The sequence below is a fragment of the Oncorhynchus kisutch genome, linkage group LG3 (genome assembly GCF_002021735.2).
Source record: "Oncorhynchus kisutch isolate 150728-3 linkage group LG3, Okis_V2, whole genome shotgun sequence".
NCBI lineage: Eukaryota > Metazoa > Chordata > Actinopteri > Salmoniformes > Salmonidae > Oncorhynchus > Oncorhynchus kisutch.
In genome coordinates, this window is record NC_034176.2 from 53,650,318 (window position 1) to 53,677,434 (window position 27,117).

At 41.2% G+C, this 27,117-nt stretch overlaps 1 protein-coding gene across 4 annotated transcripts in view; it reads left to right on the forward strand.

The window, feature by feature from the left end:
• Nucleotides 1-14,861, forward strand: part of LOC109884765 (LARGE xylosyl- and glucuronyltransferase 2) — a 117,928-nt gene extending 103,067 nt beyond the window's left edge. For all 4 annotated transcript variants that reach the window (XM_031808152.1, XM_031808149.1, XM_020476685.2 and 1 more), the window contains 9 exons: nucleotides 977-1,148; nucleotides 1,361-1,578; nucleotides 2,384-2,509; nucleotides 2,660-2,815; nucleotides 7,495-7,658; nucleotides 7,926-8,204; nucleotides 10,276-10,422; nucleotides 11,239-11,434; nucleotides 12,064-14,861. In XM_031808152.1, the coding sequence (XP_031664012.1) occupies nucleotides 977-1,148; nucleotides 1,361-1,578; nucleotides 2,384-2,509; nucleotides 2,660-2,815; nucleotides 7,495-7,658; nucleotides 7,926-8,204; nucleotides 10,276-10,422; nucleotides 11,239-11,434; nucleotides 12,064-12,261 (1,656 nt within the window). In that variant the 3' untranslated portion in view covers nucleotides 12,262-14,861. The remainder of the gene's footprint in view (nucleotides 1-976; nucleotides 1,149-1,360; nucleotides 1,579-2,383; nucleotides 2,510-2,659; nucleotides 2,816-7,494; nucleotides 7,659-7,925; nucleotides 8,205-10,275; nucleotides 10,423-11,238; nucleotides 11,435-12,063) is intronic.
• The last annotated feature ends 12,256 nt before the right edge of the window (nucleotides 14,862-27,117 follow it).

Consider the following 27,117-nt stretch of genomic DNA (forward strand, 5'->3'; position numbering starts at 1 on the left):
TGACATTCAAGGGGAATTCCACCACTTTCCAAACAATCAGTTGGCAGTTTTCTCTTTACTCCCTCCTTCTCTTCCCTTACTCTTACAACAGTGATGTGTCATCTCAGTCCTTCTTTTCCTCTCGCCTCTCCTCTCAGTCAGTATGTGTCGATGTAAATAGAAAAATGATGTGTGTGTGTTTGTGGGGGGGTATGCATGTACTGTGTGTTTGTGTGTGTTGCGTGCTTGTTCTGTAGGTGGGTGGGTTGGTGTGTGGGCAAGCGTGTGTGTGCGTCTAGCTTTGGCTCTTTGCTATTGATAAGGGGTTCATAATGTAACATATTGTTTCTCAACTCACATACCAACCTGCCTCGACCTGCAATATGACTTGGCTGCGTCTCCCCCCCCCCATCATCACATTCTCTCTCAGCCTCCACAAGCTTAGCGGGAACAAAAGCTCTTTGTGCTCTCAAATTTCTCAACCTACTCAGTTTTCATTAACTCAGTTCAAATGAAGAAGGAAACACTGCATCTTCTGAGCTGATTATATTTGCAAATGATTCACTTATGAAGATCCCGTTCTGCAGAATCAAGATGAATTAATGATCAGACATGGTTGCCCAGATGCATGCCAAAAGTTGTGCAGGTTTCAGTATTCATTGGGTATCCTGGGTATAAAAACAGATGATATTTTTCAAGATTTATGCTGTAGAGTAAACAGTAGTAATGTTCCAATTGGTTCACCTCTGGTTTAAAGGGTATTTTATACTAAAGGGATCTTATGAACCAGATGGGTGTCTGCGCAAGTTAGCTATTTAAAGGAAGGAGAATAACCTTATACTGACAAAGAGCCACAGTGGTGTTGCTTCTAATTACATAATTTTTCATACCTTGCAACTTTATATTCCCTTTTCTTTTGAATTCAACATTTTCTGTGAGGTCTAAAGTTCTTCAACCTCACTCTTGCTTTCTCTCTCCATCTTCTACTCTCTTCCAGTCGGAGGTGTCATGGATACCTAACAAGCACTACTCAGGTATCTACGGCCTGATGAAGCTGACCCTAACCAAAGCGCTGCCCTCTGACCTCACAAAGGTCATCGTCCTGGATACGGACATCACCTTCGCCACCGACATCGCTGAGCTCTGGGCCATCTTCAGGAAGTTCACTGGTACGACCTTTGACTTTGATAAACATTTCTGGTTGATTGATTGACTAATTAATGAATTGGTTGAGTGATAAAAATCCCTAGAGGACAAAAATACCATTTGATAATCTAGTAGTTAAAAACCTGTCTATATGTTGAAGACTCCACCTCTTTACCAATGATAATCAGCATTTTAAAATCTGGGAAAATGATGATTGGTGTTGCTGTGATTGCAGACAAGCAGGTGATAGGTCTGGTGGAGAACCAGAGTGACTGGTACCTGGGGAACCTGTGGAAGAACCACAAACCCTGGCCCGCCCTGGGACGAGGCTTCAACACTGGGGTCATCCTGCTCTACCTGGAGAGGCTGCGACGGATTGGCTGGGAGCAGATGTGGAGGCTGACCGCCGAGAGAGAGCTGATGAGCATGCTCAGTACCTCGCTGGCGGACCAGGTCTGTTTATTCAATTTGATAAAATTCTATTTGTCTATTATCTTTATTCAGAATATTATGAAATACTCTTTAGATCATTACTTACATAACATGTTATTATAGTGCAGGAATCATCAACTTGATTCAGCCGAGGGACGATTTTTTTGGTCAGAGGGCCAGAACATAAATACAAATAATTTGTAGACCGCAAATTGACAGCAAGAAGCCCAAACAGATATTTTTGACTAAAACATAATAATTTCAAACCTTGCTCACATTTGTATTCGGTCACGTGTCTCTCTATTATGCGTGGGAATATTTGGGAACAGATGTCTTGAATAAAAATCACTTGGAGCTGATTCCCTGTTTTTTTTTACAGTCTTTTTTCTAACAAAAAAAAAAAAAAACATGATATACAGTAGGGTAATCTTATGCCTCAAAGCATACTGTGTATGAGGCAGATGGTCATGTAAGTGTGTAGGACATCTCTAATGAACATTTGGAGAATGTGTCAATGTGAATGTTTACTATTTTGTGCCAGAGTTCTATATGATCTTAATGTTAAAATGAGTGTGTATGATACACTCTTAGAAAAAAAGGTGCTATCTAGAAACTAAAAGGATTCTTCGGCTGTCCCCATAGGCGAACCCTTTGAATAACCCTTTTGAGTTCTTGGTAGAACCCTTTTGAGTTCCATGTAGGACCCTTTACACAGAGGGTTCTACATGGAACCCAAAAGAGTTCAAGCTTGGAACCCTTTTGGAACCCTTTTTTCTAGGAGTGTATTACATAGGTCTTTAATTTGAGTGGGTAATCTTGTGTGCAGGACATCTTTAATGCATTCATTAAGCAAAACCCAGTCCTAGTGCATCAGCTGCCCTGCTTCTGGAACGTTCAGCTGTCTGACCACACACGCTCTGAACAGTGCTACACAGAGGTGTCTGACCTCAAGGTAGGGCTATGCAGTGAAATACACACACACGCAAGCACACACACACACAATATAGCAAAATCCCTCAATTCTTTCCTTATGAATGTACTGCATCTAGACATATGGCTACCCGTCACCATGGTACTGTAATATGTTCATGTCCCATGTCAGGTGATCCATTGGAACTCTCCTAAGAAACTTCGTGTGAAGAACAAGCATGTGGAGTTCTTCAGGAACCTCTACCTTACTTTCCTCGAGTATGATGGGAACCTACTGAGACGAGAGCTTTTTGGCTGCCCCAGCCAGGCCACCTCAGAGAGCGTTCGGGTGAGTAGAACATTACCAAAACTTTAACCATAATTAAGTGATAATGCCCTTGAAGCCGGTGTTTGGAGGGTATATTGGCATCGGTGTTGCAGCAAACCGTGCCAATATATCCTCCAAACACTGGCGTTGAGGGCATTAGCACCTTTTATACAAAGGGTTACCAACATATGCAAATAATGATGAACATATGTGACCAACTGACCGCCTTGATTCTGTCTCATGTAGCAAAATTTGAAATCGTGTTTTTTTTTTACATTGGATAAAAGCAGAGACACAGAGCTACAAAATGGTTTATCATACACTGCATCTGAGGAACAATGGGAAAGTAATTCTGCTTTGAAAGGTGATAAACTTGTAACCTCACTTTCGAGAAAATGGCTTTTGAATGTTTTGGTACCTACAGGAGAGCTCTTCTTTGTCTACACCCATTCAGTATCATTCAGTATCATAAACTGTAGACCCACCCATCTCTTTAAGGGTTGATCCGAGCGTTCTGTCCTAACAACAACATTCGAGCACCCAAGCTAATGTTGCCTAGCTACTTCCAGACACAAATGAGAGAACAACTCCCTCACCATTTTACTCACCCTAGTAGAGCTGGTTAGGCTGTTGTTATGTTGGTGACTGCAATTGTGCTGCTGGCAACAATTTGCACTTTTTTGCCAATATTTACTGACACCGGCCATATTCAATGGTTGTTGAGCGTTCATAAATTCGTCAGTTATTCTGCACTCTGGCACACTCAGACGAGAGTGTTCTGAAACCGGAGTAGATAGCTAGAGGGAATTTACCAGCTACGTCTAACAACAGTTGTCACAGTGACTTTCTATTGAAATCATTACTTGCATAGGGGAGTCCTTTGTTAAGACATGTAGCTAGCTAAACAATGAACCATAATACCAACTCATGACATTACTACCCTGCATGAATCTGCAGGTGTAACCGATGTGAAACGGCTAGCTTAGTTAGCGGTGGTGCGCGCTAAATAGCGTTTCAATCGGTGACGTCACTTGCTCTGAGACCTTGAAGTAGTGGTTCCCCTTGCTCTGCAAGGCTTTTGTGGAGCGATGGGTAACGATGCTTCGTGGGTGACTGTTTTTGATATGTGCAGAGGGTCCCTGGTTCGCGCCCAGGTATGGGCGAGGGGACGGTCTAAAGTTATACTGTTCCACAGGTAGCTAACCAACCAGGTTAAATGTTAGCTAGCAAAGCAATTGGCTCTGAGATACAAATAATAAGATCATACACGTAACTTTAACTAGCGAGCCAGCCAGCTAACGTTAGCTGGCTAGCAAACAGTACAATTTATCTTGAAATGAAAACTACTTTCTGTCAAAATTAGAAACATGTAATATCTGAAAATGTACCTAGCTAAACTATCTTACCCATATACATAATGGATGGACACTGTCATGGATGCCATGGTTGCCTTTAATTTAAAGATGTAATCCGGAGACAGTCATTTTCTCCACCTCCTTAGCTATCAAACTATAATTCCACTGATTTCATAACTCGGTCCTCTAGAAAGTGTAGAGCAACACTTAAGCAGTTCTACTACGCGAGACATAAATAAGCTGCGTTAGTCAGGATTACCTACAAATACTGACCAACTCAAATAGACAGAAGCGTGCTATATGGCAGGCCAATCCGAACTCATCTATCGGCATGTCCAGCCCACTCATTATCTCAGCCAGAAGGTTGCTTACTTTTTCTGTGGCTAAACCAACTAGGCTCATAATTTAATAATTGTATTTGTATTTACAGACGGCATACAAGTCTGTTATTAAGGCACATGAAAGTTCACATGTTCCAGAAGGCATTTCTGCCGAAAAAAACTATATTTGGATTAAAAAGGTTTACGTTCAAATGGCTCTCCTGGGAAGTAGTGACCCGCGACATACGCCTAGTTTCCTGAAACGAGTCATACTATTTATTTATTCATACTATTTCATCCTTCCACAAGATACAGTCCCGACACAAATCTAGGGTTGCTACCCAAGCCGCCCAAGCCACCCGTCGTTCATTCTATCGGTTGAGTTGTCAGAGACGCAACCAAGTCGTTCAGTCTTTTTGTTTTGTATCTATGGATGCGACCCAGTCGTTAATTTTAAATGTTCTATTTCTGTACTGGCTGGCAATGTTCTTATCCTTTGCTTGCTAGCTAGCCAACTAAGGCTAACTTGCAGTCATGTCAACCATTGCAGCCAGAATAACAACAAAGTAGCTTCATTTGCATTTGTTTTCTAGTGACATTTATTTGGATACATCCATAACAATGAGACTTAAAGCAGGCATGATATACAATGAGTAATATAATTAATTTGTTTAAAAAACTTTTCTTTTTAAATAGTAAAAATAATTATACAACTTCTGGATTCTTTATGTAAAATTAGCTGGCTCCATGTCTTCTACAAATGATAGGTAAAGTTATATTATAAAATGTTATTGCAGATCCGCGAACGGAGTAACATATTTTCTCTAGCTTGAGATGTTGCATAACTTCCTTTGTCCAATGATTAAAAGTTTTATACTTAAATAGTATAAGACGTCTAGCTAGAAAAGTAGTAAATGTTGCCCAAAGAACTGTTTAGAGGGGCCTCCTGTGGTGCCACTTCAAATAATGCAATAAAGGTAGAAGGTTCTGTAGGTCTCTCCAGTATATTAGAAAATGTCAAAAAAAAATTATATTCAGAAATCTGTCCATTTCAGACATGTCCAAAATGTGTAATAAAGTAAAGATTTTTGTTTTTGTTTTGCCATCATCATTATTCCATCCCAGGCACAATTTAAATATTGATATTGACCACAGATGGTAGCAGTGTATGTGCAAAGTTTTAGAATGATCCAATGAACCATTGCATATCTGTTCAAAATGTTGTATCAAGACTGCCTAAATGTGCCTAATTGGTTTATTAATACATTTCCAAGTTTATAATTGTGCACTCTCCTCAAACAATAGCATGGTATTCTTTAACTGTAATAGCTACTGTAAATTGGACAGTGCAGTTAGATTAACAATAATTTAAGCTTTCTGCCCATATCAGATATCTCTATGTCCTGGGATTTGTTTTGTTACTTACAATCTCATTCTAATCACACTAGCCTACGTTAGCTCAACCGTCCCACGGGGGGGGGGGGGGGGGGGGGGGGGGGGACACCGATCCCGTATAGTGGTTTTTAAGAGAGTTTATGCGAGTTTAATAACTTATAGATCAAGTGTATGCCCCCTTTGATATAACGGTTCACTTTAAAAAGAGAATCTTGAAGGGAGGTAGATGGGCGTGATGGCAAGTGACTAGAGTATGAGGAGACAAAACTACGCAATTGCAGATATCTAAAGAAATGGGATCTCAGAATATTTATTTTTTGTATTTTCTATTAACTTTTCAAAGGATGCAAAATCATTTTTGTCGTTCGGTGAGGAGATCCCTTTTCCAGAACAGATATGAAACGCACGGTCTAATAATGATGGAGATAATATATGGTTGTTTAATAATGACACAGAAATTGAAAATTCACTGAGACCAAACGATCACCTGAACTGTTTCCATATTTGTAGAAAATGTTTCACAATAGGGTTTTTTGTTTATTAGGAAAATGCAACAGGTTTTTCTTGTTCCAGATAAAAGCAGATATCAGTTTATCTATGGAGATTAAACAATTGTCAGACAGATAAGAAATCCATTGAAATAACTATAAGAACGTAATAATAATTAACATTGTTAAAATTAATGTATTATCTAGTTGTTTGTGACCCAAATATTCCCAAATATTGTCAAATACTCTTAAAAACACATGACTAAAATAAGTTTGCATGGCAGAAGGATTAATAGACATCAATTAACTTTTTTTGTAGATTCACTTCATAATGAGGCGCGATTTCACCTGGCATAGAAATTGTGCTCTCTTGTCAGGACACTGCTGTTCAGAGGAGCTAGCCAAAAACACAGCTAACCCAATCCCTTCAAACTGAAGCTGGAAAGACTGGGCTTCCATCAGTTTTACCTGCTTTCTATTGACATTTCTTTGTATAGATCCCAAAAAGTTATGCCGGCTGATTCATGATTACGACTGGCTGAGAAGCGCTGTATGCCTGTCTGTCTCGTACTGTCTCCCGACATGTTCTGGAGATCGAATTTGAATATTGAAACAATGTTGCAAATGTTGGAGAGACAGACAGCAAGGTCTATACAAATCTCCGCTGTTGAAAACTAAATGTTAGTCTAAAAGAAATGTGAGATGATGTTTAGATGCTTTTTATAGTGGAGATCAAGTTCATAAATTGCCTGGCTGGGCTGATGAGACAGTGGCTGGCGCAGCCAGATGGAACAGAGTATATAGGCATGTTAACATCATAGATTTAGCCGGTGGTAACTTGTGGAATAGACACCGCCTGGAATTCGACTTTAACCAATCAGCATTCAAGATTAGGACCACCCATTGTATAACATTTAACAAACCACTCCCTAACACCTCAAGGAGGTTTAAATATTCACCATACCTTTATTCACTATACTATGATACCCATGGACATCCAGCCAGAATACAAGAGAGTGTACAGTGCCGCATGGTCTCGTCACCTCTGACTGCATGGTGTCATGAAACCATGTTAGCCTATTAGAGGGAATATTTACAATCTAAACATTGGTTTTGACCTCCCTCTGTCCATCCCTCTCCAGTTACAAGGAGCTCTGGAGGAGCTGGATGAAGACGACCAATGTTATGACTTCCGGCGGGAGCGAATCACAGTGCACCGCGTGCACCTCTACTTTCTGCAGTACGAGTACACGCCCGCCGGTGATGACACAGACGTCACGCTGGTCGCACAGCTCTCCATGGACAGGTACAAACTCACCTTATAGCTCTGGCCCTACTGGCCTTTGGTTTACTAGTTGTTGGGGATGTAAGCATGAATTCATTATTACGATATGGCTAATGAGGAGTGCAACTCTCTACAAATATGATTGTATTTAGCTTTTTTCTCTATTTCTTCCTCTTCCCCCTCCTCCCCCTTTTCTTCTCTACTTCCACCACTGCTTTGATTATCATGATGTAATATACATCTCTGTATCTCTAACACTCTATTTTATGACATCTCTATTTATCTCAGGTTACAGATGCTGGAGGCCATATGTAAGCACTGGGAAGGACCTATCAGCCTGGCCCTGTACATGTCAGACGCTGAGGCCCAACAGTTTCTGCGTTACGCCCAGGCCTCCGAGGTGCTGAAGAACCGTAAGAACGTGGGCTACCATATCGTTTACAAGGAGGGCCAGTTCTACCCCGTCAACCTGGTGAGAAATGTGGCCCTGAGGAACGCCAACACACCCTATGTGTTCCTGGCAGACGTTGACTTCCTGCCCATGTACGGCCTCTATGATTACCTCAGGTGAGTTGTAGTTTTTCCTGAAGATGTTCCATCATAAACATAGACAGACCACTGGCTAAGATTTTTTTTTATATATACATTTAGCAGCCATTTTAATCCAAAGCAATTTACAGACAACATACAGTTAAAGTCGCAAGTTTACATACACCTAGGTTGGAGTCATTAAAACTTGTTTTTCAACCACTCCACAAATTTCTTGTTAACAAACTATAGTTTTGGCAAGTCGGTTAGGACATCTACTTTGTGCGTGATAAGTAACTTTCCCAACAATTGTTTACAGACAGATTATTTCACTTATAATTCACTGTATCACAATTCCAGTGGGTCAGAAGTTTACATACACTAAGTTGACTGTGCCTTTACACAGCTTGGAAAATTCCAGAAAAGGATGTCATGGCTTTAGAAGCTTCTGATAGTCTAATTGACATAATTTGAGTCCATTGGAGGTGTACCTGTGGATGTATTTCAAGACCTACCTTCAAACTCAGGGTCTCTTTGCTTGATATAACAGTATAGCTTCCGTCCCTCTCCTCGCCCCTACCCGGGCTCAAACCAGGGACCCTCTGCACACAGACGAAGCATCACCCACGAAGCATCATTACCCATCGCTCAACAAAAGCCGCGGCCCTTGCAGAGCAAGGGGAACAACTACTTCAATGTTTCAGAGCGAGTGACGTCACCGATTGAAACGTTATTAGCGCGCACCCCGCTAACTAGCTAGCCATTTCACATCGGTTACATTGACATCATGGGAAAATCAAAAGAAATCAGCCAAGACTTCAGAAATAAAATTGTAGACCTCCACAAGTCTGGTTCAGCATTGGGAGCAATTTCCAAATACCTGAAGGTACCACGTTCATCTGTACAAACAATAGTACGCAAGTATAAACACCATGGGAACACGCAGCAGTCATACCACTCAGGAAGGAGATGTGTTCTGTCTCCTAGAGATGAACGTACTTTGGTGCGAAAAGTGCAAATCAATCCCAGAACAACAGCAAAAGACCTTGTAAAGATGTTAGAGGAAACAGGTACAAAAGTATCTATACCCACAATAAAACAAGTCCTATATTGATATAACCTGAAAGGCCACTCAGCAAGGAAGAAGCCACTGCTCCAAAACTGCCATAAAAATGCCAGACTGCACATGGGGACAAAGATCGTACTTGTTGGAGAAATGTCCTATCGTCTGCTGAAACTGTTTGGCCATAGTGACCATCGTTATGTTTGGAGGAAAAAGGGGGAGGCTTGCAAGCCGAAGAACACCTTCCCAACAGTGAAGCACGGGAGTGGCAGCATCATGTAGTGGGGGTGTTTTGCTGCAGGAGGTATTGTTGCACTTCACAAAATAGATGGCATCACGAGGGAGAAAATTATGTGGATATATTGAAGCTACATCTCAAGACATCAGCCAGGAAGTTAAAGCTTGGTCGCAAATGGGTCTTCCAAATGGACAATGACTCCAAGCATACTTCCAAAGTTGTGGCAAAATGTCTAAGGACAACAAAGTCAAGGTATTGGAGTGGCCATCACAAAGCCCTGATCTCAATCCAAAAGAAATGTGTGGACAGAACTGAAAAAGCGTGTGCGAGCAAGGAGGCCTACAAACCTGACTCAGTTACACCAGCTGACAGGAGGAATGGGCCAAAATTCACCCCATTTATTGTGGGAAGCTTGTGGAAGGCAATTTAAAGGTGTGTGTGAATGTGTCTGCCCACTGGGAATGTGATGAAAGAAATAAAAGCTGAAATAAGTCATTCTCTCTACTATTATTCTGACATTTCACATTCTTAAAATAAAGTGGTGACCCAACTGACCTAAGACAGGGAATTTTTACTAGGATTAAATGTCAGGAATTGTGAAAAACTGAGTTTAAATGTATTTGGCTAAGGTGTATGTAAACTTCCCACTTCAATTGTATGTATGATGTTCATATATGGCATATGTGGGAGTCGAACCCACAGCTAAGGTGTTGCCAGCAATGCATTCCAACCAACTAGTGGCAGCTGTGGCTCTTGCTGATGTACAGTTTTGGTTGTAAATTAATGGTTTCTTTATCTTATCCCCGCAGAAAGTCAGTGGTCCAGTTAGACATGGCCCACACTAAGAAAGCTCTGGTTGTGCCGGCCTTTGAGACGCTGCGCTACCGCCTCTCCTTTCCCAAATCCAAAGCTGAGCTGCTCTCCATGCTGGACATGGGGACCCTCTACACCTTCAGGTACACCAGCACTAACAGCTCACCCCATTGGTCTATCTGGCTTGTTGATCAGGAGGTTTGATTGGCCCTTCTGATATAGATGACATAACATGGAGCATCCATCCTGATTTTGATACTATATTTAGTACATTGATTACATTAATAATTGATTACATTGAAGTCATTTGATAATATTTGCAGTACCAGTCAAAAGTTTGGACACACCTACTCATTCAAGGGTTTTTTCTTTATTGTTACTATTTTCTACATTGTAGAATAATAATCTATGAAATAACATATATGGAATCATGTATTAACCAAAAAAGTGTTTAACAAATGAAAATATAATTTATATTTGAGATTCTTTAATGTGGCCACCCTTTGCCTTGATGTCAGATTTGAAAAGTCTTGGCATTCTCTCAATCATCTTCACCTTTAATGCTTTTCCAACAGTGTTGAAGGAGTTACCACATATTCTGAGCACTAGTTGGCTGCTTTTCCTTCATTCATGTTTGAGTGGCCAGACAGAAGCCACTCCTCAGTAAAAGGCACATGTCAGCCCGCTTGGAGTTTTTCAAAAGGCACCTAAAGGACTCTCAGACTAACCAAGATTGAACTATTTGGCCTGAACACCAAAAATTCTCAAAATCTGTTTTTGCTTTGTCGTTATGGGTTATTGTGTGTAGATTGATGAATTTTTTTAATCTATTTTACAATTTACAAATGTTTTTTTTTTAAGTCAAGGGTTCTGAATACTTTCCGAATGCACTGTATGCAATCTAGTTCAAAACTATTATTAACACACCTGTACACGTCTCTTTCTCCTTGCCATCCCAGGTATCACGTCTGGACCAAGGGCCATGCTCCTACCAACTATGCCAAGTGGCGGACAGCCACCACGCCCTATAAGGTGGAGTGGGAGGCGGACTTTGAGCCCTATGTGGTGGTGAAGCGGGACTGTCCTGAGTACGACCAGCGCTTTGTTGGATTTGGCTGGAACAAGGTCTCCCATATCATGGAGCTAGATGCGCAGGTACAGTATGGAGGATAGTGGTGGGGTGTTAAATATATTATATTATATTTTTCCTACAGGTCACATTATCACACCACAGTACATTTGCACACACTAGGTAGACCACACAACCATAGCAGACAAGACGGGCAGACAAAGAGATGTAGTTAAAGTCTGGATACACTTATCTGTTTATGGCTTGTTGAGAAGAAAAATGGTTGTTAAAGTTATTGTTCACATTTTATCCTCAAAGACTCTACTTCCAAATAATCTGCACATAATAACTCATTTTAATTTAAGTTTAATTCAAAACCTCAACTCATCTTTGGAATTCAGTTCAGGTTATGCTAATGATTAGAATAGATGTGATTCGCGGTAGACCTCTGATATTAGGTTTAATGCTTTCGCTAAGTCAGGAATAATAGCTATTGTAACGACCCATAAATCAAAGTCAAGCTGTGACCTTTCAGTGTTCAGCACCTAAGAGCAACGTTTCTGACTTTGTTTCTCGAGTCTTAAATGATTTCAGTCACAGCTGGGACGGCAGAAGAGTATTAGCTACGTAGCTAAAATGCTAAAATGTTGTACACGGACCATGTCCAATAAGCAAATAAAATAATACATTTTTCCGCCCCTTTCCCACCCCCCAGGAGTATGACCTGATGGTTCTGCCCAACGCGTTCATGATCCACATGCCACACGCACCCAGCTTCGACATCTCCAAGTTCCGCTCCAGCCCAGGCTACCGATACTGCCTGCAGACCCTAAAAGAAGAGTTCCACCAAGACCTGTCCCGGAAGTACGGCGCAGCCGCCCTCAAGTACCTTACTGCTCAGAGGAACATCTAAACCATGACTCCCAAGGGCCACTGGGCTTCATACCTAGGGCCCGAATGGCCCCCATGCTGCTGCCTCGCAAGTCTAAATGGGTTTGGGAATACTGGCAACTATCAGCCAATATCACTACTAAGCTTGAATAGCTTTAAAGTCTTGTAGAACATTCTGGAAATGTGTTAGCTAAACTTTCTGGGGTGGTTTGGGCTGGGATGACCCACCCAACTATGCTATAATGGGTTATGACCCAAACTGGAATAAAAACAAAGAACCAAACAGATCAGACATGACAGTGGTCACACGATATTGGGCTCACTGGGAAGACGTTTCTCTCAAAGGGATGAGTGGTTGACTGCTTTAAGTCTGGGAGTAAGTGACGATTATCATGATTTATTCTGACAATCAGGGCCTTTTCTGAGGAAAATACATTTCAAACCAATCCGTCCACATGGGATATCTGTACCTGGAACTCAAGGACAGGAATTTGGGGAAACACAGAACTGAAAGAAAATAAAGTTGCATCTTCCCTGGTCTCTTCAAGGGAACGAGTCGGAATCACGTTCGGAGTGACCAATCGAACTGGAGAAACGTTTAAGCCTTATAATTTTCCATTATATTTAATAAGATATTTAATGATATCAGTATTTTTCTCAATGTAAATGATTATCAATTAATAACAAACAAATATGGCATACATACACTATCAGTCAAAATGTTTAGAACATTTACTCATTCAAGGGTTTTTCTTTATTTTTACAATTTTCTACATTGTAGAATAATACTGAAGACTGCACTTGATTGGCTCAAACACATTAAGAAGGAAAGAAATTCTACAAATGAACATAAGGCACACCTGTTAATTAAAATGCATTCCAGGTGACTACCTCATGAAGCTGGTTGAGAGAATGCCAAAAGTGTACAAAGCTGTCATATTTGAAAAATCTCAAATCTCAAATATATTATGATTTGTTTAACACTTTGTTGGTTACCACATGATTCCATATGTGTTATTTCATAGTTGATATCTTCACTGTTATTCTACAATGTAGAAAATAGTAAAAATAAAGAAAAACCCTTGAATGAGTAGGTGTGTACAAACTTTTGACTGGTACTATATATATGTGTTAATTTTAATATATATTTTTTCTTCGTGCATATATTTATCCCCTTTAAGCCAAATATGAGCCCAAATTCAGCCAAAAAATACAAGTCACAACTGATTGGGAACACCGCAACCAGACCCCAATATTTTTTAAATAGCAACAAAAAAAGCACCTCGCTAGAAATTAAATGGCTGCAAATAAACCGCCTATTGAATTGTTAAAAATCACTTCTGAAATTCCATGAGCGATTGGAGTATTACCAGTGCCATGTCTAGATGAGTGATACACTGTTATGTGCCATCTACTGTAACAAACCTTGTCATTTACCGAACATTTCCCCTTTCCTTTAAAACTTCATTCCTTTTTCTATTTACCCATTCCTTGTTTTTTTCGTACACCATGCCGAAACCCACTCCTGTTCTCACAAACCATCCCTTCTTTCTCTAATACCAACCCCTTCCTAAATCTCTATATGCTACTACTACTGTTTTGAACACCACACATAATCCATGGGACAACCGGGCAGTAACAAATCAACCTTTCAACCCCAATGAACCTACCACTCCAAATACCAAATAAAAGGTATACGCCTACAGTCACAAGAAATGGCACAAGTGTTCAAGCCTATTTGCTACTGTGATGACTTTGTAATGACTGAACGGTCACATATAATGTCACTATGGGCTGGGCACATACCCTACATGACTACTATGGGTTAGGTACATACAGAGCTGCCATTGAATTGGCTACCAAGAGATGGATCCAGACACCACCTCCCCTGCCACCTTCCATGCCTCGCACAACCCCTGTCGACTGTTCTGATTGCAGTAAATGCTAGTGCCTTTGCTGTATTGTGTAACTGGATATTGATTGTACTGCTGTACGTTACCAATGGGGCCTGAGGATAGTCAGGCACTCTATTTATTATTGTCGACTCAAATCAATCATATTTTTCTATGTAGGGGACAAAGTGCTTTAAATAAATCTGCCCTTTTTCTACCAGTTTGTCTGAGGTTTGTCTCCATTGGAACATATGTGGAACAGATTGAAGGATATGGTATCACTTCTATAAGTGTGGAATTATATACACATGATTTATTTTCAGAGTTAATTGGTGTTAAAATATCAAGGATTCTCCCCTCATCAATGTTTTTAATGAAGACGTAATGTCTGCAATGGAATTAACTTTATGAAAGCAAATAAACACACACACACACACACACACACACACACACACACACACACACACACACACACACACACACACACACACACACACACACACACACACACACACACACACACACACACACACACACACACACACCACGGAGGGAAATCAATCAAATTGTAATTCTTTGTTAGCTGTTTGTTATCTTCAGTGACATTTGTTACCAGCCTGAAAATGGAATTGTCTCTCACAGATGTATTGCTTGTCTTAAGGAAATAATCGGCCGCCAGGCAGGCAGTTTTTTCTTTCACAAAAAAATATAATAAAAATTGTTAAGTCAAGCATTTCTTCATATCCACTTTGCCATCTCCAATATCTTCAGAAACAACAGAGGCATGATGATAATAATCTATGAAAATAGTGATGTGTCACTCTACTGCATAAGCAATAAAAAGTAAGATGTTTTCATATTACAAAAGGTGGAACGGGTCACCGAGATGATCTATTCATTGGCATTCACTCACAGAAGGCACAACTGGTCTACAAATATGGCATAAATTGTTGCATACGGATCATTCAAAGATTAGTGGGAAAAAAGTCAACTAAAAATGCATCATTTATACATTATGTGTCAAAAAGACTGGACATAATGCAAGAAAGTATCTGTCTGCTCCTTACAAGAAAGATCAAATCTAGACGGTTGGCAACAAAATTCAGCCTAGTGTAATTTTTTTTTTATTATAGTAATTTTTAAGTCCTATCAAACCTTTAGACTGACACATTAGGTATTCAAAGATGAGCAGAATTAAACAATGAATTATCTTCATTGATATCTCTTGACCTTTGAATGACCCTGGCAATGACAACCTGGTAGTAATTTTTTATTTATTTTATTTATTTCAACTTTATTTAACCAGGTAGGCTAGTTGAGAACAAGTTCTCTGTAACGGCAATCTTCCTCCTCTTCTGAGGATGAGTAGCGAGAAGGATTGGAGGACCAATGCGCAGCGTTGTAAGTGTCCATAACGTTTATTTTAAGACATAAACTGAACACTATGAAATACAAAACAATAAATGTGAACATGAACGAAAACTAAACAGTACCGTGTGGCAACAAACACTCACACGGAAACAAACACCCACAACTCAAAAGTGAAACCCAGGCTACCTAAGTATGATTCTCAATCAGAGACAACTAACGACACCTGCCTCTGATTGAGAACCATACTAGACTGAACTCAAAACCCCAACATAGAAAAACACACATAGACTGCCCACCCCAACTCACGCCCTGACCATACTAAATAAAGACAGAACAAAGGAAATAAAGGTCAGAATGTGACATTCTCATTTGCAACTGTGACCTGGCCAAGATAAAGCATAGCAATTTGACACATACAACAACACAGAGTTACACAAGGAATAAACAAAACATAGTCAATAACACAGTGGAACAAAAGATAACAAAAAGTCTATATACAGTGAGTGCAAATGAAAACATCACAGGTGTATTTGGAGGGCGAGTTAGTTAGGATGACATCTATGAGGGTGCCCGTGTTTACGGATTTGGAGTTGTACCTGGTATGTTCATTGATAATTTGTGTGAGATTGAGGGCATCAAGCTTGGATTGTAGGATGGCCGGGGTGTTAAGCATGTCCCAGTTTAGGTCACCTAGTAGCATGAGCTCAGAAGAAAGATGGGGGGCAATCAATTCACATATGGTATTGAGGGCACAGCTGGGGGCAGAGGGAGGTCTGTAGCAAGCGTCAACAGTGAGAGACTGTGGGAGTGAGAATTTTTAGAAGTAGAAACTCGAATTGTTTGGGTACAGACTTGGATAGTAATAAAGAACATCTTTGCAGTACATTGCAACACCGCCCCCTTTGGCAGTTCTATCTTGGTGTGGAAAATGTTATAGTTAGCAATGGAGATTTCAGGGTTTTTGGTGGTTTTCCTAAGCCAGGATTCAGACACGGCTAAGACATCCGGGTTGGCAGAGTGTGCTAAAGCAGTGAGTAGAACAAACTTAGGGAGTAGGCATCTAATGTTAACATGCATAAAACAAAGGCTTTTAAGGTTACAGAAGTCAACAAATGAGAGCATCTGGGGAGTGGGAGTGGAGCTAGGCACTGCAGGAGCTGGATTAACCTCTACATCACCAGAGGAACAGAGGAGAAGTAGGATAAGGGTACGGCTAAATGCTATACGAACTGGCCGTCTAGCACGTTCGGAACAGAGAGTTAAAGGAGTAGGTTTCTGGGCACGATAGCATAGATTCAAGGCATAGTGTACAGACAAAGGTAAGGTAGGATGTGAGTACTTTGGAGGTAAACCTAGGCATTGAGTAATGATGAGAGAGACATAGTCTCTAGAGATGTTTAAACCAGGTGATGTCATCGCATATGTAGGAGGTGGAACAACATGGTTGGTTAAGGCATATTGAGCAGGGCTAGAGGCTCTGCAGTGAAATAAGACAGTAATCACTAACCAGGACAGTAATGGACGAGGCATATTGATATTAGAGAGAGGCATGCGTAGCCAAGTGAACATATGGGTCCAGTGAGTGGTTGGGCTGACTGGGGAAACGGCGATTCAGACAGTTAGCAGGCCGATGCTAACACGCTGACAGTTCGTAGGCCGGGGCTAAACAAGCTAGTGTTAACCATCTAAAGACTCGTTTGACCTCTCAACATATACAGGGTGAAGTTGTTCTGAAGTTTTTCTGAGACAGTTGGAGGGAAGTGATTTAGTCCATCACGAATAGATGTGATGCTTCTTTCAAAATGAATGAAACGCTTTATGTAAACCCTCATGACACTTTGTAGGACAAATTTACACCACCCTCACTTTCTCCTTCCCTTCATCCATCTGTGCCTCCTTTCCTTCCTCCCCCTCTCTTATCTTCTGGCTAATAATGGAGTAATTGCTGGATGTGGTCCTTTATGACATTATGACTCATCTTGTCAACTGCACACATTAGACGGGTCTGACACAAGCACTCTTAACATAACAGGAAGTCACATTAGACCAACCACATAGAGGCTTACTGGAAGCTTCTCAATAGGAGAGGCAGCAACATGAAGCTACAAAAATCCAGCAGAGGAATGCACTCTTGCTTTACTTTTAATTTCAGATAGTTGTTTATGAAAATGCGGACACTGTATTTTGTTGTTCAAGCCTTTTCTAAAGTTGTGATTTATGAATGGCTGGCAAAATTGGTTTGTTTCTAGTTATGAAATGCTCGACGTGGAAGAACAGAGGTGAGCTGTAGAGTTATTTTTTCCGATCTTTGTTTAGGCTCTTGTGTTTGTTCCATTTGCTTTGCAGAAGCTTAAACCGTGCAGTGTGCTAGGCTAGATATATTTAGAAAGACTTGAACCTTTGTGCTCCAAACAGACACAATCAGAGTTAAACAACTCTGTTTCTAAGATCGCCTATCAATGTACAAAGAGAAGAAAATTATTCAAAGTTTTGCAAATGAGTTGGGTGATGTGATCAATGATGTTCTGTTTTATATATTGTTTCCCAATGTTTCCAAAAAATAAATGGCTCAACAATTGCGTTAACTGTAAACAAAATTCAGCAGAGGGCAATTTTAATTATAATAATTTTTACACTGCAAATTGATCTCAAATAAGCCAAAAATAGATAAAAAAATAAATAATAATTTCATACCTTGTTTACATTGAGACATGATCATATATATATATATATATATATATATATATATATGTCTCTATTTTTATTTATGGAAATACTTGGGAACAGATTTTATAAATTCATTTTTTTTTCTGTATTCCTGTTGATTTTAGTATTTTTTTTAAACTAAAAACTCCATATATATATATATATATATATATACAGTTGAAGTCGGAAGTTTACATTCACCTCAGCCAAGTACATTTAAACTCAGTTTTTCAAAATTCCTGACATTTAACGCTAATAAAAATTCCCTGTTTTAGGTCAGTTAGGATCACCTCTTTATTTTAAGAAGGTGAAATGTCAGAATAATAGTAGAGAGAATGATAAGTATTTGGTAGCATTGCCGTTAAAATTGTTCCCACAATAAGACATCCTGTGTCTCCATGACCTGCAGACATTCCCCCAGGTCTCTCTCTCTCTCTCAATATCTTGGTTTCCTGGTCTGAGTCTGCTCTTGGGTTCCCCTGTTTTGGACCATTCCTCCTCTGTGTATGCCGAGGAACTTAAAACTTTCCACCCTCTCCACTACTGTCCCGTCGATGTGGATAGGGGGCTGCTCCCTTTGCTGTTTCCTGAAGTCCACAATCATCTCCTTTGTTTTGCTGACATTGAGTGTGAGGTTATTTTCCTGACACCACACTCCGAGGGCCCTCACCTCCTCCCTGTAGGCCGTGTCGTCGTGGTTGGTAATCCAGCCTACCACTGTACTGTCGTCTGCAAACTTGATGATTGAGTTGGAGGCGTGCATGGCCACGCAGTCGTGGGTGAACAGGGAGTACAGGAGAGGGCTGAGAACACACCCTTATGGGGCCCCAGTGTTGAGGATCAGCGTGGTGGAGATGTTGTTACCTACACTCACCACCTGGGGGTGGCCCGTCAGGAAGTCCAGGACACAGTTGCACAGGGTGGGGTCGAGACCCAGGGGTGAGGGTAGGATACATGGTATTAAATTCTGAGCTGCAGTCGATGAACAGCATTTTCACATAGGTATTCCTCTTGTCCAGATGGGTTAGGGCAGTGTGCAGTGTGATTGCGATTGAGTGGTCTGTGGACCTATTGGGGCAGTAAGCAAATTGGAGTGGGTCTAGGGTGTCAGGTAGGGTGAAGGTGATATGGTCCTTGACGAGTCTCTCAAAGCACTTCATGATGACGGAAGTGAGTGCTACAGGGCAATAGTCATTTAGCTCAATTACCATAGCTTTCTTGGGAACAGGAACAATGGTGGCCCTCTTGAAGCATTTGGGAACAGCAGACTGGAATAAGGATTGATTGAATATGTTCGTAAACAAACCAGGCAACTGGTCTGCGCATGCTAAAAGGACGTGGCTGGGGAACCCGTCTGGGCCTGAAACCTTGTGAGGATTTAACACGTTTAAATGTTGGCTGCAGTGAAGGATAGCCCACAGGTTTTGGTAGCGGGCCGTGTCAGTGGCACTGTATTGTCCTCAACGTGAGCAAAGAAGTTGTTTAGTCTGTCTGGGAGCAAGATATCGTGGTCTGCGACGGGGCTGGTTCTTCTTTTGTAGTCCGTGATTGACTGTAGACCCTGCCACATATCTCTCGTGTCTGAGCCATTGAATTGCGACTCTACTTTGTCTCTATACAGATGCTTAGCTTGTTTGATTGCCTTGCGGAGAAAATGGCTACACTGTTTTTATTGGGTCATGTTTCCTGTCACCTTGCCCTGATTAAATGCCGTGTTTGGCGCTTTCAGTTTTGCGCGAATGCTGGCATCAATCCACAGTTTCTGATTGGGGAATGTTTTAATAGATGCTGTGGGTACAACATCACCGATGCACTTGCTAATAAACTCGCTCCGAATCAGCGTATTCATCATTGTTGTTGTTTGACGCTATGCAGAGCATATTCCAGTCCACGTGATCGAAGCAATCTTGATGCGTGGAATCCGATTGGTCGGACCAGAGTTGAACAGACCTGAGCACGGGTGCTTCCTGTTTTATTTCTGTCTATAGGCTGGGAGAAACAAAATTGAGTCTTGGTCAGCTTTTCCAAATGGAGGACGGGGGAGGGCCTTATATGCGCCGCGGACGTTTGAATGACAATTATCCAGGGTTTTGCCAGGCCGGGATGCACAATCAACATGCTGATAGAATTTAGGTTGCCTTGTTTTCAGATTAGCCTTGTTAAAATCTCCAGCTAAAATAAATGCAGCCTCAGGATATGTGGTTTCCAGTTTACATAGAGTCAAACGAAGTCCTTTCAGGGCCTTCGATGTGTCTGCTTGCGGGGGAATATACACGACTGTGATTATGATCGAAGAGAATTCTCTTGTTAGATATTGCGGTCGGCATTTGATTGTGAGGAATTCTTGGTCAGGTGAACAAAAGGACTTGAGTTCCTGTATGTTGTTATGATCACACCACGTCTCGTTAATCATAAGGCATACACCCCCACCCTTCTTCTTACCAGAGAGATGCTTGTTTCTGTCGGCGCGATGCGTGAAGAAACCAGGTGACTGTACCAACTCTGATAGCATGTCTCAAGTGAGCCATGTTTCTGTGAAACAAAGAACGTTACAGTCTCTTACGTCTCTCTGGAAGGCAACCCTTGCTCGGATTTCGTCTACCTTGTTGTCAAGAGACTGGACATTGGCAAGTAGTATGCTCGGGAGCGGTGCACGACGTGCCCGTCTACGGAGCATGACCAGAAGACGGCTCCGTCTGCCCCTTCTACGACGCCGTTGTTTTTGGTCGCCGGCTGGTATCCGATCCATTGTCCTGAGTGGTGGGCCAAACAGAGGATCCACTTCAGGAAAGTCGTATTCCTGGTCGTAATGTTGGTGAGTTGACGTTGCTCTTATATCCAATGGTTCCTCAAGACTGTATGTAATAAAACCTAAGATTTCCTGGGGTAAGAAATAACACATCAAAAAACAAAATACTGCATAGTTTCATAGGGACGCGAAGCGAGGCGGCCACCCTACCGTTCCTCGACTTTGGCGATGTCATTTACAAAATAGCCTCCAACACTCTACTCAACAAATTGGATGCAGTCTATCACAGTGCCATCCATTTTGTCACCAAAGCCCCATATACTACCCACCACTGCGACCTGTATGCTCTCGTTGGCTGGCCCTCGCTTCATACTCGTCGCCACAGGCTCCAGGTCATCTACAAGTCTCTGCCAGATTTTGCCCCGCCGTATCTCAGCTCACTGGTCACCATAGCAGCACCCATAGCACACGCTCCAGCAGGTATATCTCACTGGTCACCCCCAAAGCTCACAGATCACTGCAACTGTACATAGCCCATCTGTAAATAGCCCATCCAACTACCTCATCCCCATACTGTATTTATGTATTTATCTTTCTCCTTTGCACCCCAGTATCTCTACTTGCACATTCATCTTCTGCACATTCTACCATTCCAGTGTTTAATTGCTGTATTGTAATTACTTTGCCACCATGGCCTATTTATTGCCTTACCTCCCTTATTCTACCTCATTTGCGCATGCTGTATATAGACTTTTTGTACTGTATTATTGATTGTATGTTTGTTTATTCCATGTGTAACTCTGTGTTGTTGTATGTGTCGAACTGCTTTGCTTTATCTTGGCCAGGTCGTAGTTGCAAATGAGAACTTGTTCTCAACTAGCCTACCTGATTAAATAACGGTGAATTACAATTTTTTTTTAACTCATCCCAAATCATTTGAATTGGGTTGAGGTCGGGTGATTGTGGAGGCCAGGTCATCTGATGCAGCACTCCATCATTCTCCTTCTTGGTCAAATAGACCTTACACAGCCTGGAGGTGTGTTTTAGGTAATTGTCCTTTTGAAAAACAAATGACAGGCCCACTAAGCGAAAACCAGATGGGAATCGTTGCAGAATGCTGTGGTAGACATGATGATTAAGTGTGCCTTGAATTCAAAATAAATCACTGACAGTGTCAGCGGCAAAGCACCCCCACACCCTCACACCTCCTCCTCCATGCTTCACAGTGGGAACACATGCGGAAATCATCTATTCACCTACTGTGCGTCTCACAAAGACAAGGCGGTTGGAACCAAAAATCTCAAATTTTGACTCATCAGACCAAAGAACAGATTTCCCCTGGTCTAATGTTCATTGCTCGTGTTTCTTGGCCCAAGCAATTATCTTCTTATTATTGGTGTCCTTTAGTAGTGGTTTCTTTTCAGCAGTTTGACCATGAAGGCCTGATTTGCGGAGTCTCCTCTGAACAGTTGATGTTGAGATATGTCTGTAACTTGAACTCTGTGAAGCATTTATTTGAGCTGCAATCTGAGGTGCAGTTAATTGCCGATTTGTGAGACAGGTAACTCTAATGAACTTATCCTCTGCAGCAGAGGTAGCTCTGGGCCTTCCATTCCTGTGGCGGTCCTCATGAGAGCCAGTTTAATCATAGCGCTTGATGGTTTTTGCGACTGCACATGAAGAAACATTCAGTCCTTGAAATTTTCCAGATTGACTGACCTTCATGTCTTAAACCAACCACTCTAGGCCGTCATTGAAAATAAGAATTTGTTCTTAACTGACTTGCCTAGATAAATAAAGGTAAAATAAAAAAATTAAAAAATGGTGGCAATCAGAAGACATTCATTTACTCAATAAATGTTCCTTTTGTTCGATGCAGTCTCTTTATATCCAAAAACCTACGTTTTGTTAGTGCATTTTCTTCAGTAATCCACAGGCTCAAACTTAGTGAAAACAATCTGACAAAAAATCTAAATTGTATCCGTAAAGTTCATAGAATCATGTCAAACGATGTTTATATTCAATCCTCAGGTTGTTTTTTAGCCTAAATGGTCTATAATATTTCAACCGGACAATAACGTCGTCAATATAAAAGGTAAACAAGAAATGCACATGCCCTGAAAAAACTCTGACACGTTAGGGTCCACTTGTTCAGACTGGTCTTACTCCCTCAATTTTCAGAATACAAGCCTGAAACGATTTCTAAAGACTGTTGACATCTAGTGGAAGGCATAGGAAATGCAAATGGAGTCCTACGTCGATGGATACTGTAATGGCATTGAATAGAAAACTACAAAACCAAAAAAGTTAAAATACTTCCTGAATGGATTTTTCTCAGGTTTTCACCTGCCAAATCAGTTATGTTATACTCACAGACACTATTTTAACAGTTTTGGAAACTTTAGAGTGTTTTCTATCCAAATCTACCAGTTATATGCATATTATATCTTCTGGGCCCGAGTAGCAGGCCGTTTAATTTAGGCATGCTTTTCATCCAAAATTCCGAATGCTGCCCCCTACCCTAGGGAGGTTAAAGTAATGATGGATTGTCAATTCTATTTGCTTATTTGAGCTGCTATTGCCAGAATATGGACTTGGTCTTTTACCAAATAGGCCTATCTTCTGTATACCTGTATACCTTATCACAAAACAACTGATTGGCTCAAATGCATTAAGAAGGAAAGAAGTTTCACAAATTAACTTTTAATAAGGCACACATGTTAATTGTTAAGTATTCCAAGTTACCACCTCATGAAGCTAATTGAGAGAGTGTGCAAAAAGTGTGCAAAGCAATCATCAAGGAAAACGGTGGCTACTTTGAAGACTCTCAACTATAAAATATATTTAAATTTGTTTAAAACCTCTCTGGGATAGGGGGGAAGCAAATGTCCCACTTGGCCAATTGCCAGGGAAAATGCAGAGCGCCAGATTCAAATAAAATACTATAAAATTCAAACTTTCATTAAAACACACATGTAAGATACCAAATTGTGAATCCAGCCAACATGTGAGATTTTATAAAGGCTTTTCGGCGAAAGCATAAAAGCTATTATCTGATGACAGCATAACAGTAAACAAAGAGAGAAATAATATTTCAACCCTGCAGGCGCTACACAAAACGCTGAAATAAAATATAAAACATGCATTACCGTTGACGAGCTTCTTTTGATGGCACTCCAATATGTCCCATAAACATCACAATTGGTCCTTTTGTTAGATTAATTCCATCCATATATATCCAAATGTCCATTTATTTCACGAGTTTGATCCAGAAAAAACCAGCTGCCAAAAAACGCAACGTCACTACAAAACATTTCAAAAGTTGCCTATAAACTTTGCCAAAATATTTCAAACTACTTTTGTAATACAACTTTAGTTTTTTTTAAACGTTAATAATCAATCAAATTGTAGACGGGCCTATCTGTGTTCAATACAGGAAGTAAACAAACCATGCTCCTTTTTACGTATTGCGCAACTCTCAATAGTGTAACGTTGTTCCAGGATGTGCTTCCCCTTCGTTGCACAAATGAATAACCTCAACCAAATTCCAAAGACTTGTGACATCCAGTGGAAGCAGTAGGAACTGAAAACAGGTTCCTATGAAATATCCCTTGGCAAAGACAATTTCAGGGAACACTCAGAGTTAAAAAACAAAACAATTCTGAACAGTTAGTCCTCAGGGTTTTGCCTGCTACATAAGTTCTGTTATACTCACAGACATGATTCAAACTTTTAGAAACTTCAGAGTGTTTTCCATCCACATCTACTAATAATATGCATATCTTATATTCCTGGCATAAGTAGCAGGAAGTTGAAATTGGGCAAACTATTTATCCAAAAGTGAAAATGCTGCCCCCTATACCTTAAGAGGTTCATCTTTAAATCGATGTATAACACTTGTATGTTTTATGAATTTTTATAATGAGTGAATTTGGCGCTCTGCAATTTCACTGGATGTTGGCCAGGTGGGACGCTAGCGTTTCACATAACCTAGTGAGGTTTTAAGACACTAGCAGCTTACAGAAGGTAAGCAATTAAGGTCACAGTTATGACAACTTAGGACACTAAAGAGGCCTTTCTACTGACTCTGAAAAACACCAATAGAAAGATGCCCAGGGTCCCTGCTCATCTGCTTGAACGTGCTTTAGGCATGCTGCAAGGAGGCAAGAGGACTGTAGATGTGGCCCGGGCAATAGATTGCAATGTCCGTACTGTGAGATGCCTAAAACAGAGCTACAGGAAGACAGGACGAACAGCTGATCGTCCTCACAGTGGCAGACCACGTGTAACAACACCTGCACAGGATTGGTACATCCGAACATCACACCTGCGGGACAGGTACAGGATGGCAACAACAATTGCCCGAGTTATACCAGGAATGCACAATCCCTCCATCAGTGCTCAAACTGTCCGCAATAAGCTGAGAGAGGCTGGATTGAGGGCTTGTAGGCCTGTTGTAAAGAAGGTCCTCACCAGACGTCACCGGCAACAACGTTGCCTATGGGCACGTTTTTCATTGAAGGAATGAGCATTACACCGAGCCCTGTACTCTGGAGCGGGATCAATTTGGAGGCGGAGAGTCCATCATGGTCTGGGGCGGTGTGTCACCGCATTTTCAGACTGAGCTTGCTGTCATTGCAGGCAATCTCAATGCTGTGCGTTACAGGGAAGACATCCTCCTCCCTCATGTGGTACCCTTCCTGCAGGCTCATCCTGACATGACCCTCCAGCATGACAATGCCACCAGCCATACTGCTCGTTCTGTGCATGATTTCCTGCAAGACAGGAATGTCAGTGTTCTGCCATGGCCAGCGAAGAGCCCGGATCTCAATCCCATTGAGCACATCTCACTTGCGGAACGGTTTTGTCCCAGTGGGCCACCTGTTGTCAGCCCCTGATACAGCATGATTACTCTCTCTTGATGTCATTTTCTTCCACAGTGCTGGCAAACAGTCCTTGACAGACAGTAAACTGGGTGGGATGCCAAGGAGTGCTGGAGATAGACCCATCAGGGGACAGAATGGGTGGCAGCGGTCTCATTAATGGTGTCAGCAGTGGGATCGATGTCCTACCTCCGAGTCACAATAAAAATGAACTCCCATGATCACCCCCCTCCACACTACTCTTCCACCTCTGCCTCCACTGAATCAATGGCAATAACCACTCCCTTTCTTTATTTTCTCCTCTGTCCAGTCAATATAGAGTCCCTTAACAATCCATCCCTCTCTGCTGTGATTGTGCCTCCCGGTCGTGGGAATGAAAATATATCTTTCATAATTTAAGGTCTTTATTGTCCCGCCCTATAGTGATACTCTTATGGAGCTGACTATTTGTTTACTGGAGGATTATTGGAGGACTATTTGTTTAGCGTATTTCTGGAGGGTTTCGTTTGTTACTTGATACCTGTAATCCCAGGCAATTTCTCTCCTCCAGGCTACATGGATCAATATGGAGCCGGGGTCAAAGGGTGCAGGTCGTGAGGGTTGGCGGTGATATTTACAGTCATCAACAAGGGTCAGGAGAGTGTCTAGATCTATAACTCCTTGTAATTGTTTTTCTCCAATTGGACTTTTGCAGCTAAAGCTGATTATGGACACAATGGCATGTTTATTGTACTGAGGTTCGGTTCACTGATGCTCATGGACTCAATTGACATTCTGAAGTTCTGTAACTTTTTCAAGGTGGATATGAGAATACAGAAGAGATCAATAGAATGCTCAGGTCTACTTGATTTTATAGCAGTTTCAGGTACAGAATATATTTTTGATGATAGAGCCTGCACTTTGCTTAATAAAGTGATGTTCAGATGTTCAAAAAAGTGTTGGAAGGCCAGAGGAAAAATACATATTAGATGAATAACTTGGGTGTATGAGTTTAAGTTCTAAAGATGAGTAGTTGTTTGGAGAAAGCGAGAACGCAAGAGGGCGGGAACAGGCACTGTTTTCCATTCCGCTTCAATCAGTCTGGACTGGAAATGTAGAAATGCTGTTATTGATATTTTTTGAAAGGTGTGTTAGACCTTTTCTGGGTGTTATTATTTAGAAAATTGGCAGTTAGTTGCTGAGGAGAGCTTTGAGCGTGTCGAACATACACACACACACACACACACACACACACACACACACACACACACACACACACACACACACACACACACACA